This window comes from Bombina bombina, chromosome 5, assembly GCF_027579735.1.
Source record: "Bombina bombina isolate aBomBom1 chromosome 5, aBomBom1.pri, whole genome shotgun sequence".
Lineage (NCBI taxonomy): Eukaryota > Metazoa > Chordata > Amphibia > Anura > Bombinatoridae > Bombina > Bombina bombina.
This window is the reverse complement of record NC_069503.1, coordinates 773,551,112-773,563,900: the sequence shown is the minus strand read 5'-3', so window position 1 is coordinate 773,563,900 and position 12,789 is coordinate 773,551,112. Positions and strand designations below refer to the sequence as shown.

General features: G+C 39.0%; 1 protein-coding gene across 3 annotated transcripts in view; it reads left to right on the top strand.

Moving 5' to 3' along the window:
* LOC128660817 (beta-Ala-His dipeptidase) overlaps positions 1-6,397 on the top strand; it is a 102,250-nt gene extending 95,853 nt beyond the window's left edge. For all 3 annotated transcript variants that reach the window (XM_053714860.1, XM_053714861.1, XM_053714862.1), the window contains exons 10-12: positions 91-232; positions 3,115-3,262; positions 5,483-6,397. In XM_053714860.1, coding sequence (XP_053570835.1) covers positions 91-232; positions 3,115-3,262; positions 5,483-5,609 — 417 coding nt within the window. In that variant the 3' untranslated portion in view covers positions 5,610-6,397. The remainder of the gene's footprint in view (positions 1-90; positions 233-3,114; positions 3,263-5,482) is intronic.
* Positions 6,398-12,789: the final 6,392 nt, after the last annotated feature.

The window sequence follows — 12,789 nt, the reverse complement described above, 5'->3', positions numbered from 1 at the left end:
CAGAGGGATGTTTTTCCAAATGGAAATATTAGTGTATATTTGTTTATTTTTATTATGTATTTTTAACATAAATGATGTGATTTCCTGTAGGTGACCAAATATCTTGAAGAAACATTTGCCAAACTAAACAGCACAAACAAGCTTACCGTTTCCTTGTATATTGGAGCAATGCCTTGGGTGGCAAATGTTAATGATCCTCAGTACAAAGCTGCAAAAAATGCAATTATTAAAGGTTTGTTTGCATTTGGTTCCAGTTTATTCTGAAATGATAGCTATAGCTTATTAAAGGGATATACAATTTTCTTTCATGTTTCAGGTAGAGAATACAATTTAAAAAAAGGTTCTCTATTATCAAACTTGCTTCATTCTCATGTTATTCTTTGTTGAACAGATATCTAGATGAGGCACTACTTAACAGGAAATAGCGTTGCCATCTAGCTCTTGCTAATATATAAAATTGTTGCAAAACCGCTGCCATATAGTGCTGCAGGCACGTGCACACTTCTAAACTTACCTTCCTGCTCTTCAACAAAGAATTTAATAATAGAAGTCAATTGGAAAGTTGTTTAAAATTGTATGTTCTATCCTAATCATGAAAGAAAAATGTTGGGTTTTATGTCCCTTTAAACTCAATAATTCCTATCATGCATGCACTCTAGGGACATAAAACCGTATTTTTGTCTTTCATGAATCAGATAGAGCATACAATTTTATTTAACAGTAGCAAAACCTTACTTGAGGTAGCTGAACATCAGTGGGGCAATGACAGCAGCCACCAATCGACCACTAGCTCCCAGTAGTGCATTACTGCTCCTGAGCCTACCTAGGTATGCTTTTCAATAAAGGATACCAACAAAACCAGGCGTATTAGATAGAGCAAGCAGTTTAAAACAATTCTCCATCTTACTACTTTATCTCGCTGGTTTTCAAACCTGTCCTCGGGCCTCCCTAACCGGGCAGATTTTCAGGATATCTGAACTAGCGCACAGGCAAAATAATCAGCTAATAACATGGCCATTTTACCTGCTCTCATCCAATGTAATCCTGACAATCTGGCCTGTTCAGGAGGCCTGTGGACAGTTTTGAAGACTAGTGCTCTATCTGAAACATTCAAGTTTTTTTTTACGTTACTGTCCCTTTAAAACATGTTAAACTTTTTCTTGCTAGAAAATATTTTTAACTTGAACCTGTTTTTTTTTTTCAAACTGACAGAAAGTTGTTGTTTGTCCTCAACTGGTCTGTGGAATAGATGCTTACTGGCTTATATTGAAGACTTCCACTGCTCAATTGGTTGACAGTGACACAACCCACAAGCATAAAATATGTTTATTTTAAATACAGGTTCATCCATTATAAAAAAATGTAATACATTTAGATGTAACAAAGAATGTTTACTTATAAACTACATGTGCTTACATATATTCCTAGTTGTCCCAATTAGGGACCTCTGACCCATTATCCCTGCTTGACTGCCCATAACATACAGTATATAAAGGGCTAAATGTATCCATACTAAAATTCTACATTGCAATGAAATTAGTACTTAAAATGGCAGGTGTAAAGAAAAAACAACCACATGTTGGGTGCATACCAATATGTAGAGTAGTCACACAATGGGACTGGATCAACAAATCACACAGACAGAATACAAAGCAGAAAGTGGCTTAGTTAACTCCACCAAATCCAGCACAAGGGATAATAAAATCAAACTATGCAGACTTGAGTCAGTAACACGAGGTACTGATGCAAGAAGACTGACTTTATAGCAAAGCGGGATAAGGTAGTCTAAAGTGTACAAAAAAAACTATTTACTTTTCCATAATAGTTGATCAAAAAACCTCCACTTGACCATAATCCTTGACTGTAACTTGACCATAAGCCTCTTAACTAGGGATGCATCAGTACTGAGAGATTCACTGAGAAGCATCAGAGAAGCACAAGGTTCTGCATCCAGGACTCATCTCTCACCATAAGAAACAGAATCCCCAAGGATGTATTTTCACTACAGTCCTCCATATTGACTTGAATACAGTCTCCTCCACTGTCATACATGACAGTTGCATCAATGTTGTTAATTCTGATGACTCCAGCACCAATAGTCTTCATAAGTCAGTACTGTATCCACCACTGAAGAGGAAAGCCCTAAAGCAACCCTCAGCACCCTTGAAAATGTTTTGAGCATAACATATTCTGCCTCAATGTATGATTTCTGTAGACAAATATTTTACTTGCTAGTTAGTTTCAAGTCAACTTGAGCAACACTGTACTAATACCTTCCTGTACACAAAAGGTACAGTAATTCCTAAAGCAAAGTATAAGAATAAAGGAAAACTTAAAGGGCCACTAAACCCAAAATCTTTCTTTCATGATTCAGATAGAACATACAAATTTAAACAACATTACAATTTACTTCTATTATTTATTTTGCTTCATTTTTGAGATCTCCTTATTTGAAGAAAAAGCAATGCACATGGGTGAGCCAATCACATGAGACTTCTATGTGCAGCAACCAATCAGCAGCTACTGAGCATATCTAGATATGCTTTTCAGCAAAGAATATCAAGAGAATAAAACAAATTAGATAATAGAAGTAAATTAGAAAGATTTTTAAAAATGCATTCTCTTTCTAAATCATGAAAGAAAAAATGTGGGTATCATGGCCCTTTAAGTTCCTTTTGTGGGTGACTCAAATAGATGTGCATCCAGTGCCCCCCCCCCGTAGATGATTCACTTTCCTTCTTCCACCTCAGTCCAAATATGAGGTAATATGAGCACAGCAATATCAGTGTACAGTGTTTGGCCCTCATGCCTGAAGTCTGCTAGTAATGCGGTACGTATCGCTGGATCACCAAGAAGAGTTATATACAAAGTGGCAAAGAGGGTTGATTATCCTTTCTTGTTCCAAATTCTTCTGCTACAGGGCATGAATAAAAGAAAGTCACTCTCTCTGTATATTGTTTAATATGAAAGGCAAAGATAATGTTTTATATATTGGCATAATAAACTGACACACATTTCTTATCCAAAGCTAATACCATTTATATGATGATTTAAATGATGTATTCATATGGCAAGTAACAAACTTTAATTCCTTCTTTATTGCATGCTTTTCAGTATTTGGTGTCACACCAGACATGATCCGAGATGGTTCAACTATTCCATTAGCCAGAATATTCCAAGATTTAACAAAAAAGAATGTTATGATGTTTCCAATCGGTGGAGCAGATGACGGTGAACATTCACAAAATGAGAAAATTAGCAGGTGAGTGAGAAGTTATTTTTATTGCTTATTATTATCATTATACTTTATTTATGAAACACCAATATATTCTGCAGGGATATTCATGGGTACAATTGATATAAATAAAACAATGATACAATACTTGTAAGAGATAAGACAAACTTTGACATACAATTACAGGAGGAATTTAGGGCCCTATTCCTGTGGGAACTTACAATCTAGGAGGGAAGGATGGTGAGAAATAGGGGTGAGGACTGCAAGTGGGAGAATGATGTTAATACAACATTGGATGAGGGCAATTATTAGGTAAATTGAATTCATTTGTTACTAAGTTGGGATGGTAGGCTTCCCTGAGCAAAAATGTATTTAGGGAGCATTTAAAAGAAGGCAAATCAGGGAGGTACGTAGGAAAGGTGGATTAGCCTGGCAGAGGCATTTAAGATGGATTGAAAGGGGAGAGGTGGGAGAGAAGAAGCCCAGTTAACGTTTATTGCAATAGTCAAGTCGGGAAATTACAAGGGAATGGATTAGTTGCTTAGTGGTGTCAGCGCTCAGAAACAGACACATTTTATGTAGGTGGTTGTGGTAGGATGAAGAGAACAATTGGATGTGAGGGGATGAAGGACAGTGGACTTGGGGTGATTGGGAGATAGTGATGCCAACGACAGTGATAACAAAGTCAGAAATCAGAGTAGAGTTAGACAGGGGGTATTTAATGGAGCTCAGTCTGTGGGCATGTTAATCGTTAGATGGTGAGAGTCCATCCAGGAAATGCCAGATAAGCAGTCACTGATGTAAGAAAGGACAGTGTGAGAGAGAGCAGAGGTGGAGCGGTATATCTGAGTGTCATCAGTCTAGAGGTAATATTTGAAGCTTTAGCTGTTAAGTTTACCCAAAGTATAAATGGAGATGGGTAGAAGACCCAGGACAGAGCCTGGAGCTACTCCAACTGGACAGAGGTATCAAAGAGAACCTGTTAGAAAGAGAAGAGTGGATCTAAGAGACAGCAGTGTCACAAAGACCAAGTGAGTTGAGAGTCTGTATAGGAGGAGGGGTTGGCCAACTGTGTTGAAGGTAGCTGAGAGGTCAAATAAGATAAATATGGAATAGTGGCTGTTACATTTAGCAGAAAGAAGATCATTAGTAACTTTGGTGACAGCAGTTTCAATTGAGTGTTAGGGACTGAAGCCAGATTGCAGGGGGTCAGCAAGCAGTTGGAAGACAGGAAGTGAGTTAGACAGTTAAATAGTTTTTCCAGGAGTTTTGATGTTAGTGGAAGCAGTGATATGGGGTGGTAGTTTGCAGGTGAATTGGGGTCAAGGTAGGGTTTTCTTTTGAGTATGAGAGTGATCCTTGCATGTTTGAAAGAAGATGGGAATGAACCAGTAGAAAAGGAAAAGTTGAAGATGTGAATAAGAGCTGGAGTGAGCATGGAAGACAGAGAAGGTATTAGATAGGATAGGGTCGATGAACGGGTAGGTAGTGACGGGTGAGGAAGACAGTAAGGAACAAACTTTATTCTCAGTGGCTGGGGAAAGATGCAGAGAGTGGCAGAGTGGGGGCAGCAAAAGAAAACATCAGATAGTAGACTGAGCCAGTAGAATATTGTTATTTCATATGTTTATGGTGAATTATTTATAGTTTTATATCAAGTTCTTAAAAATTATATTGGACAATTTCACAATTCTTTCCATTGATTATACACATATATATCATGCATTTGAAAAAGCAAGTGTTAATGTAGAGTAGTTAGGTTATATGAGAGTTAGCATTTTATTGTTTTGACAACTCTGAATGTCATCCTTAGTATTGTGTATTTAGGCATTTACTGAAACAGCTGCAATTGAAAAAAAGATAGCAAAACAGATCTGAATTTATAACAATTCATGCATAAACAGTGCCAATCAAAATATTGCATTTGGTGTACATATATTTGCAGCACAATATGGTACAATCACTTTTTTACTTACTTTTGGCAATTATAAAATTTGGTACAGGCATAAATAATGTATCACAATGGTAAATGCACTACTTTAATCTACACTTGCATATAATACCATTACAAGAATTAAGAAGACACCCAAAGTATAATGAAGGCTTTGCAGCCTCTCTGGGGGGGGGAGTGGAAAATCACAGTTTTAAGACATATTTTACAGGAAATTCAGGCAAAAGAAACTATGGATGTATACTATTCAGAATAGAATTGGCACACTATTGACGTTCTTCTTGTCCTTCCTATAGGTCAAACTATATCCAGGGGACTAAACTGTTTGCTACATTTTTTTTGGAGTTATCAAAGCTTCATGAAGATTTAATGGCAAAAACAAATACTAAAACTTCGGAAATTTCTAAACTCATCGGAATCTGAATGTGGATGCTATGAATAATCAGAATGTCTAAAAAAATAAGCTACTTTAATCTTATTATAGTCATAATACCTCTTAAATGACCCTCACCACGATTTTTATAGGGCTTAAATGTAAAACTGAATCCTAACAACCAGTGTGTGGCTACTTTATTTCTAAGACCTAACATAAGATTTAAGGGACATGGAAATCCTGATTTTTTGATCACCTTTTATAGTGCACAGTTTTTATGGAAGGCATATCAAAACGTGACTGACCATGTTTGAATGGTCACTGTCAAATTGATGTGAAATAGAAACTTGTGTTTCTATTTCACATAATGGGGTTGGGCAGGCCGTGGGCTCAAGCAGGCCCTAAGACTGTGACTAATCACCTGATAGATCAGTCCGCCCCTATGTAGAATGTAGCGGGTTAGGCACTTTAATTTCTCACAGTTTTTAAAGTTAAAAGAGAAGGGCACAAAGTAAATAATTAAGCATATCACAACATGTTTTAGTACAAATATTTTATATTACATTCTAAAACTGTTAAATGTCCCTTTGACTCCATATGCAAATAAGTAACACCTTAGAGAACAACAGCTCTTTCTTTGGTGACTTGTAGCAAATAAAACTTTTCTACTTTAACTGATGTGTTCTCACACTAAACTAATAACCTAAAGGTCTTTTTTTGTTACACTTTATATGTACATGATCATGTCATTTAATCAGTGTCCCTTTCTAACTATTTTTAGCATCTTTATTTGTACATTTACAGGTTATTATTAATAAAAAAATATATATAATTTGCATTTAGAATGTATGTTTTTTCTGACCTAGTTTTATATATTTTGAAATGCTATTTTCATTATATTAAGTCCATTTAAAATTACTTTAGTACTTTTTGTGATAAAAAATTAGCATTTTCACTTATAGCTTTAAAATTCCATTACATCTATACTATAATTGCGTTTGTAACGCGTCCGTTGCCAGTTGTGCACGCATTCTCAAAGGAATGTTGGCTGCGCGAGGCAGCCAAAAGAATCCACAGGTGGATTCCGAAAAATGGCAGGGTGGTGAAAGAATCCACCCCCTTTAAAATAAAAAATCCTAACATTAAATTACAAAAAATGAATATAAAATTACAAAATAATCAATAAAAAAAAAATTAAACCTAATCTAATACCCCTATGAAAATAAAAAAGCCCCCAAAATAGAAATACCCCCTAATCTAAACTATACTACCAATAGCTCTTAAAAGGGCCCTTTGTATGGCATTGCCCTAAGTTAAACAGCTCTTTTACATGTAAAACTTTCCCCGTAACAGTAAAACCCCCTAAAATAAAAAAAAACTAACACTACAAAAAAACTTTAACTACCCATTGCCCCTAAAGGGGCATTTGTATGGACATTGCCCTTAAAGGGCAGTCGGCTCTTTTACTGCCCTTAAAAGGACAATCAGCTCTTTTACAGCCCTAAAAACCCTAATCTAAAAAAAAACACCCCAAAAATAAAAATAAAGCCTAAGAGTAAGCCCCAAATAGGTATTAACCATGACTGAAGTCCGGTAAAGAAGGTCTTCTTCCAGGCGGCTCCATCATCTTCTATCTTCATCTGGAGTGAAGGCGGCGCAGAGCGGAGGTGCGGACTGGCTTCCCCGATGCGTGGATCCAGAGCGGCAGTCCTCAGTGGCATGGAGGCTCCTCTTCATGTGATCATCCGCTGCACACTGAAGATTTAATGCAAGGTACCCCATTTTTATTGGGGTACCTTGCATTCCTATGGGCTGAAATTGTGAAATCAGCAAATAGGATGAGAGCTACTGAAATCTTATTGGCTGATTTCAGTAGCTCTAATCCTATTGCCTGATTTGAATAGCCAATAGGAATGCAAGGTACCCCAAATTGAATGCGATACCTTCCATTAAATTGTTAGTGTACGACAGAGATCGGATGAAGAGGAGCCTCCATGCCGCTGAGGATTGCCGCTGAGGACTGCTTCTCCGGAGCCACGCATCGGTGAAGACCGCTCTGCACCACCACTCTACGCCGCCTTTGCTCCAGATGAAGATAGAAGATGATGGGCTTAGTCTTGGGCTTTTTTTTATTTTTGGGGTGGCTTTTTTTAGATTAGGGTTTTTTGGGCTTTAAAAGAGCTGAACGCCATTTTAAGGGCAATGCCCATGCAAATGCCACTTTGGGGGCAATAGGTAGCTTAGGTTTTTTTAGACTTAGTTTATTTTTTATTTTGGGGGGTTGGTTGGGTGGGGGGTTTTACTGTTAGGGGGTACTTTGTGATTTTTGTATGTAAAAGAGCTGATTTCTTTAGGGCAATGCCCTACAAAAGGCCCTTTTAAAGGCTATTGGTAGTTTATTGATAGATTAGGGGGTGTTTTTTATTTTGGGGGGATTTTCTATTTTTATATGGGTATTAATTTAAGTTTAAAGTTTTTATTTTGGATAGCTTTGTTTATTTTTTTCTGCAATTTTACATTTTTTATTTTTTGGAATATTAGCTTTGGGGTTTGTAGTTTATAAAAAATAGACTGGTCAGGCTTATTGCCTAGTGTAATATAAAAAACATAGGTCTAGATTACAAGTGTAGCGCTATTGATAGCGCAGGGTGAGTTATCAATATTGGTGAACCTAGATAGGATTAGAGTGTGATTTTGTATTACAAGTCCATTGTAAAACTGAATAACCAGAGAATGTTTAGCACGGCCAACATCCCTTTAGCGTCTCCTACACTTTCAATGGATATCGTAACCACTCTAAATATCGCTCATATTACAAGATGAAATGTATTTGTTGCGCTCGAACGCAAAACAAATAACCACTAAAAATGTTCATGCCACTTGAAACCTGAATTAAAACGTAAGGACTAAAATAAAAGCATAACAAAATGCATGCAAAACATAATAAAATAAAGTATTACACTCATATATAAACATATTAAATGTGAAATATACATTTATTATTGAAATAAATGTATAAAAAGGGTTTAAAACCATATCCCGTATATGTCAAGGTGTTTGATGTGAAAGGGCTCAAAGGTGTGTGTGTGTGTCCCATTTGGCCAAATGCAGTAACTGGCACTTCCAGTTTGCTTTTAAAACAATTTTTGTGTGTATTGTAACGTCTGTTTAATAATTTTCCCTAGGGACATGCTCCCAGGCTGGTCTGGGCCAAGACTGCATGTGACTCTGGAGATAGTGCAGCTCTTTGAGAGTTCTATAGCACCATAGCTGAGCATAGTTTAGGGGTCATGTGATGTGAACCCGGTCCGGTCTAGGAGTACTGTTCCACTTTCCTTGTTTTGCTTGTGCAAAAGGGTGATTACAAAAGTCTGTGAACCCTCACTAGTTCCCAGCTTGTTTGATTATGAGCTTGCACTTTGTATGTGAGCCTGCATTTGTGTGGCTGCATTAGTGTCCCAGGTTTTGGAAGAGACCTTGACGTGGTACCTGGGCTTGTCCCATTTGGCCAAATGCGTTAACTGACTTTGCTTTTAAACTTAGCATAAGAGCTTGTGAGCGAGTGCTAAACTTTATTTCTCCAACATAGGTGTGTCCGGTCCACGGCGTCATCCTTACTTGTGGGGATATTCTCCTCCCCAACAGGAAATGGCAAAGAGCCCAGCAAAGCTGGTCACATGATCCCTCCTAGGCTCCGCCTTCCCCAGTCATTCTCTTTGCCGTTGTACAGGCAACATCTCCACGGAGATGGCTTAGAGTTTTTTGGTGTTTAACTGTAGTTTTTATTATTCAATCAAGAGTTTGTTATTTTAAAATAGTGCTGGTATGTACTATTTACTCTGAAACAGAAAGGTGATGAAGATTTCTGTTTGTAAGAGGAAAATGATTTTAGCAACCGTTACTAAAATCGATGGCTGTTTCCACACAGGACTGTTGAGAGGAATTAACTTCAGTTGGGGGAAACAGTGAGCAGACTTTTGCTGCTTGAGGTATGACACATTTCTAACAAGACAATGTAATGCTGGAAGCTGTCATTTTCCCTATGGGACCCGGTAAGCCATTTTTATTACATAAGAAAAAAAGGGCTTCACAAGGGCTTTAAGACTGTAGACATTTTCTGGGCTAAAACGATTGATATATAAGCATATTTTAATACTTCATAGCTTTGAGGAATTATTTTATTCTTGGGAATTATGTAAAATAACCGGCAGGCACTGTATTGGACACCTTATTCTCTAGGGGCTTTCCCTAATCATAGGCAGAGCCTCATTTTCGCGCCTCTATTGCGCACTTGTTTTTGGGAACCATGACATGCAGATGCATGTGTGAGGAGCTCTGATACATAGAAAAGACTTTCTGAAGGCGTCATTTGGTATCGTATTCCCCCTTGGGCTTGGTTGGGTCTCAGCAAAGCAGATACCAGGGACTGTAAAGGGGTTAAATATAAAAACGGCTCCGGTTCCGTTATTTTAAGAGTTAAAGCTTTCCAAATTGGTGTTCAATACTTTTAAGGCTTTAAGACACTGTGGTGAAATTTTGGTGAATTTTGAACAATTCCTTCATACTTTTTCACATTTGCAGTAATAAAGTGTGTTCAGTTTAAAATTTAAAGTGACAGTAACGGTTTTATTTTAAAACGTTTTTTGTACTTTGTTATCAAGTTTATGCCTGTTTAACATGTCTGAACTACTAGATAGATTGTGTTCTGTATGTGGGGAAGCCAAGGTTCCTTCTCATTTAAATAGATGTGATTTATGTGACACAAAATTTAGAGAAAATGATGCCCAAGATGATTCCTCAAGTGAGGGGAGTAAGCATGGTACTGCATCATCCCCTCCTTCGTCTACACCAGTCTTGCCCACACAGGAGGCCCCTAGTACATCTAGTGCGCCAATACTCCTTATTATGCAACAATTAACGGCTGTAATGGATAATTCTATCAAAAACATTTTAGCCAAAATGCCCACTTATCAGCGAAAGCGCGACTGCTCTGTTTTAGAAAATACTGAAGAGCATGAGGACGCTGATGATATTGGTTCTGAAGTGCCCCTACACCAATCTGAGGGGGCCAGGGAGGTTTTGTCTGAGGGAGAAATTTCAGATTCAGGGAAAATTTCTCAACAAGCTGAACCTGATGTAATTACATTCAAATTTAAATTGGAACATCTCCGCGCCCTGCTTAAGGAGGTGTTATCTACTCTGGATGATTGTGAGAATTTGGTCATTCCAGAGAAATTATGTAAAATGGACAAGTTCCTAGAGGTCCCGGGGCCCCCCGAAGCTTTTCCTATACCCAAGCGGGTGGCGGACATTGTAAACAAAGAATGGGAAAGGCCCGGCATACCTTTCGTCCCTCCCCCTATATTTAAGAAATTGTTTCCTATGGTCGACCCCAGAAAGGACTTATGGCAGACAGTCCCCAAGGTCGAGGGGGCGGTTTCTACTCTAAACAAACGCACCACTATACCCATAGAAGATAGTTGTGCTTTCAAAGATCCTATGGATAAAAAATTAGAGGGTTTGCTTAAAAAGATGTTTGTTCAGCAAGGTTACCTTCTACAACCAATTTCATGCATTGTTCCTGTCACTACAGCAACCCTAGACGCCACTTTGCAATTGGCTAGATTAGCGGCGAAAAATTCTGGGTTTGCTATTGTGGCGCGCAGAGCGCTTTGGCTAAAATCTTGGTCAGCGGATGCGTCTTCCAAGAACAAATTGCTTAACATTCCTTTCAAGGGGAAAACGCTGTTTGGCCCTGACTTGAAAGAGATTATTTCTGATATCACTGGGGGCAAGGGCCACGCCCTTCCTCAGGATAGGTCTTTCAAGGCCAAAAATAAACCTAATTTTCGTCCCTTTCGCAGAAACGGACCAGCCCCAAGTGCTACGTCCTCTAAGCAAGAGGGTAATACTTCTCAAGCCAAGCCAGCCTGGAGGCCAATGCAAGGCTGGAACAAAGGTAAGCAGGCCAAGAAACCTGCCACTGCTACCAAGACAGCATGAGATGTTGGCCCCCGATCCGGGACCGGATCTGGTGGGGGACAGACTCTCTCTCTTCGCTCAGGCTTGGGCAAGAGATGTTCTGGATCCTTGGGCGCTAGAAATAGTCTCCCAAGGTTATCTTCTGGAATTCAAGGGGCTTCCCCCGAGGGGGAGGTTCCACAGGTCTCAATTGTCTTCAGACCACATAAAAAAACAGGCATTCTTACATTGTGTAGAAGACCTGTTAAAAATGGGAGTGATTCATCCTGTTCCATTAGGAGAACAAGGGATGGGGTTCTACTCCAATCTGTTCGTATTTCCCAAAAAAGAGGGAACATTCAGACCAATCTTAGATCTCAAGATCCTAAACAAGTTTCTCAAGGTTCCATCGTTCAAAATGGAAACCATTCGAACAATTCTTCCTTCCATCCAGGAAGGTCAATTCATGACCACGGTGGATTTAAAGGATGCGTATCTACATATTCCTATCCACAAGGAACATCATCGGTTCCTAAGGTTCGCATTTCTGGACAAGCATTACCAGTTTGTGGCACTTCCGTTCGGATTAGCCACTGCTCCAAGAATTTTCACAAAGGTGCTAGGGTCCCTTCTAGCGCTGCTAAGACCAAGGGGCATTGCAGTAGTACCTTACTTGGACGACATTCTGATTCAAGCGTCGTCCCTTCCACAAGCAAAGGCTCACACGGACATTGTCCTGGCCTTTCTCAGATCTCACGGGTGGAAAGTGAACGTAGAAAAAAGTTCTCTATCTCCGTCAACAAGGGTTCCCTTCTTGGGAACAATAATAGACTCCTTAGAAATGAGGATTTTTCTGACAGAGGCCAGAAAATCAAAACTTCTAAACTCTTGTCAAATACTTCATTCTGTTCCTCTTCCTTCCATAGCGCAGTGCATGGAAGTAATAGGTTTGATGGTAGCGGCAATGGACATAGTTCCTTTTGCGCGAATTCATCTAAGACCATTACAACTGTGCATGCTCAGTCAGTGGAATGGGGATTATACAGACTTGTCTCCGACGATACAAGTAGATCAGAGGACCAGAGATTCACTCCGTTGGTGGCTGTCCCTGGACAACCTGTCACAGGGGATGAGCTTCCGCAGACCAGAGTGGGTCATTGTCACGACCGACGCCAGTCTGGTGGGCTGGGGCGCGGTCTGGGGACCCCTGAAAGCTCAGGGTCTTTGGTCTCGGGAAGAATCTCTTCTCCCGATAAATATTCTGGAACT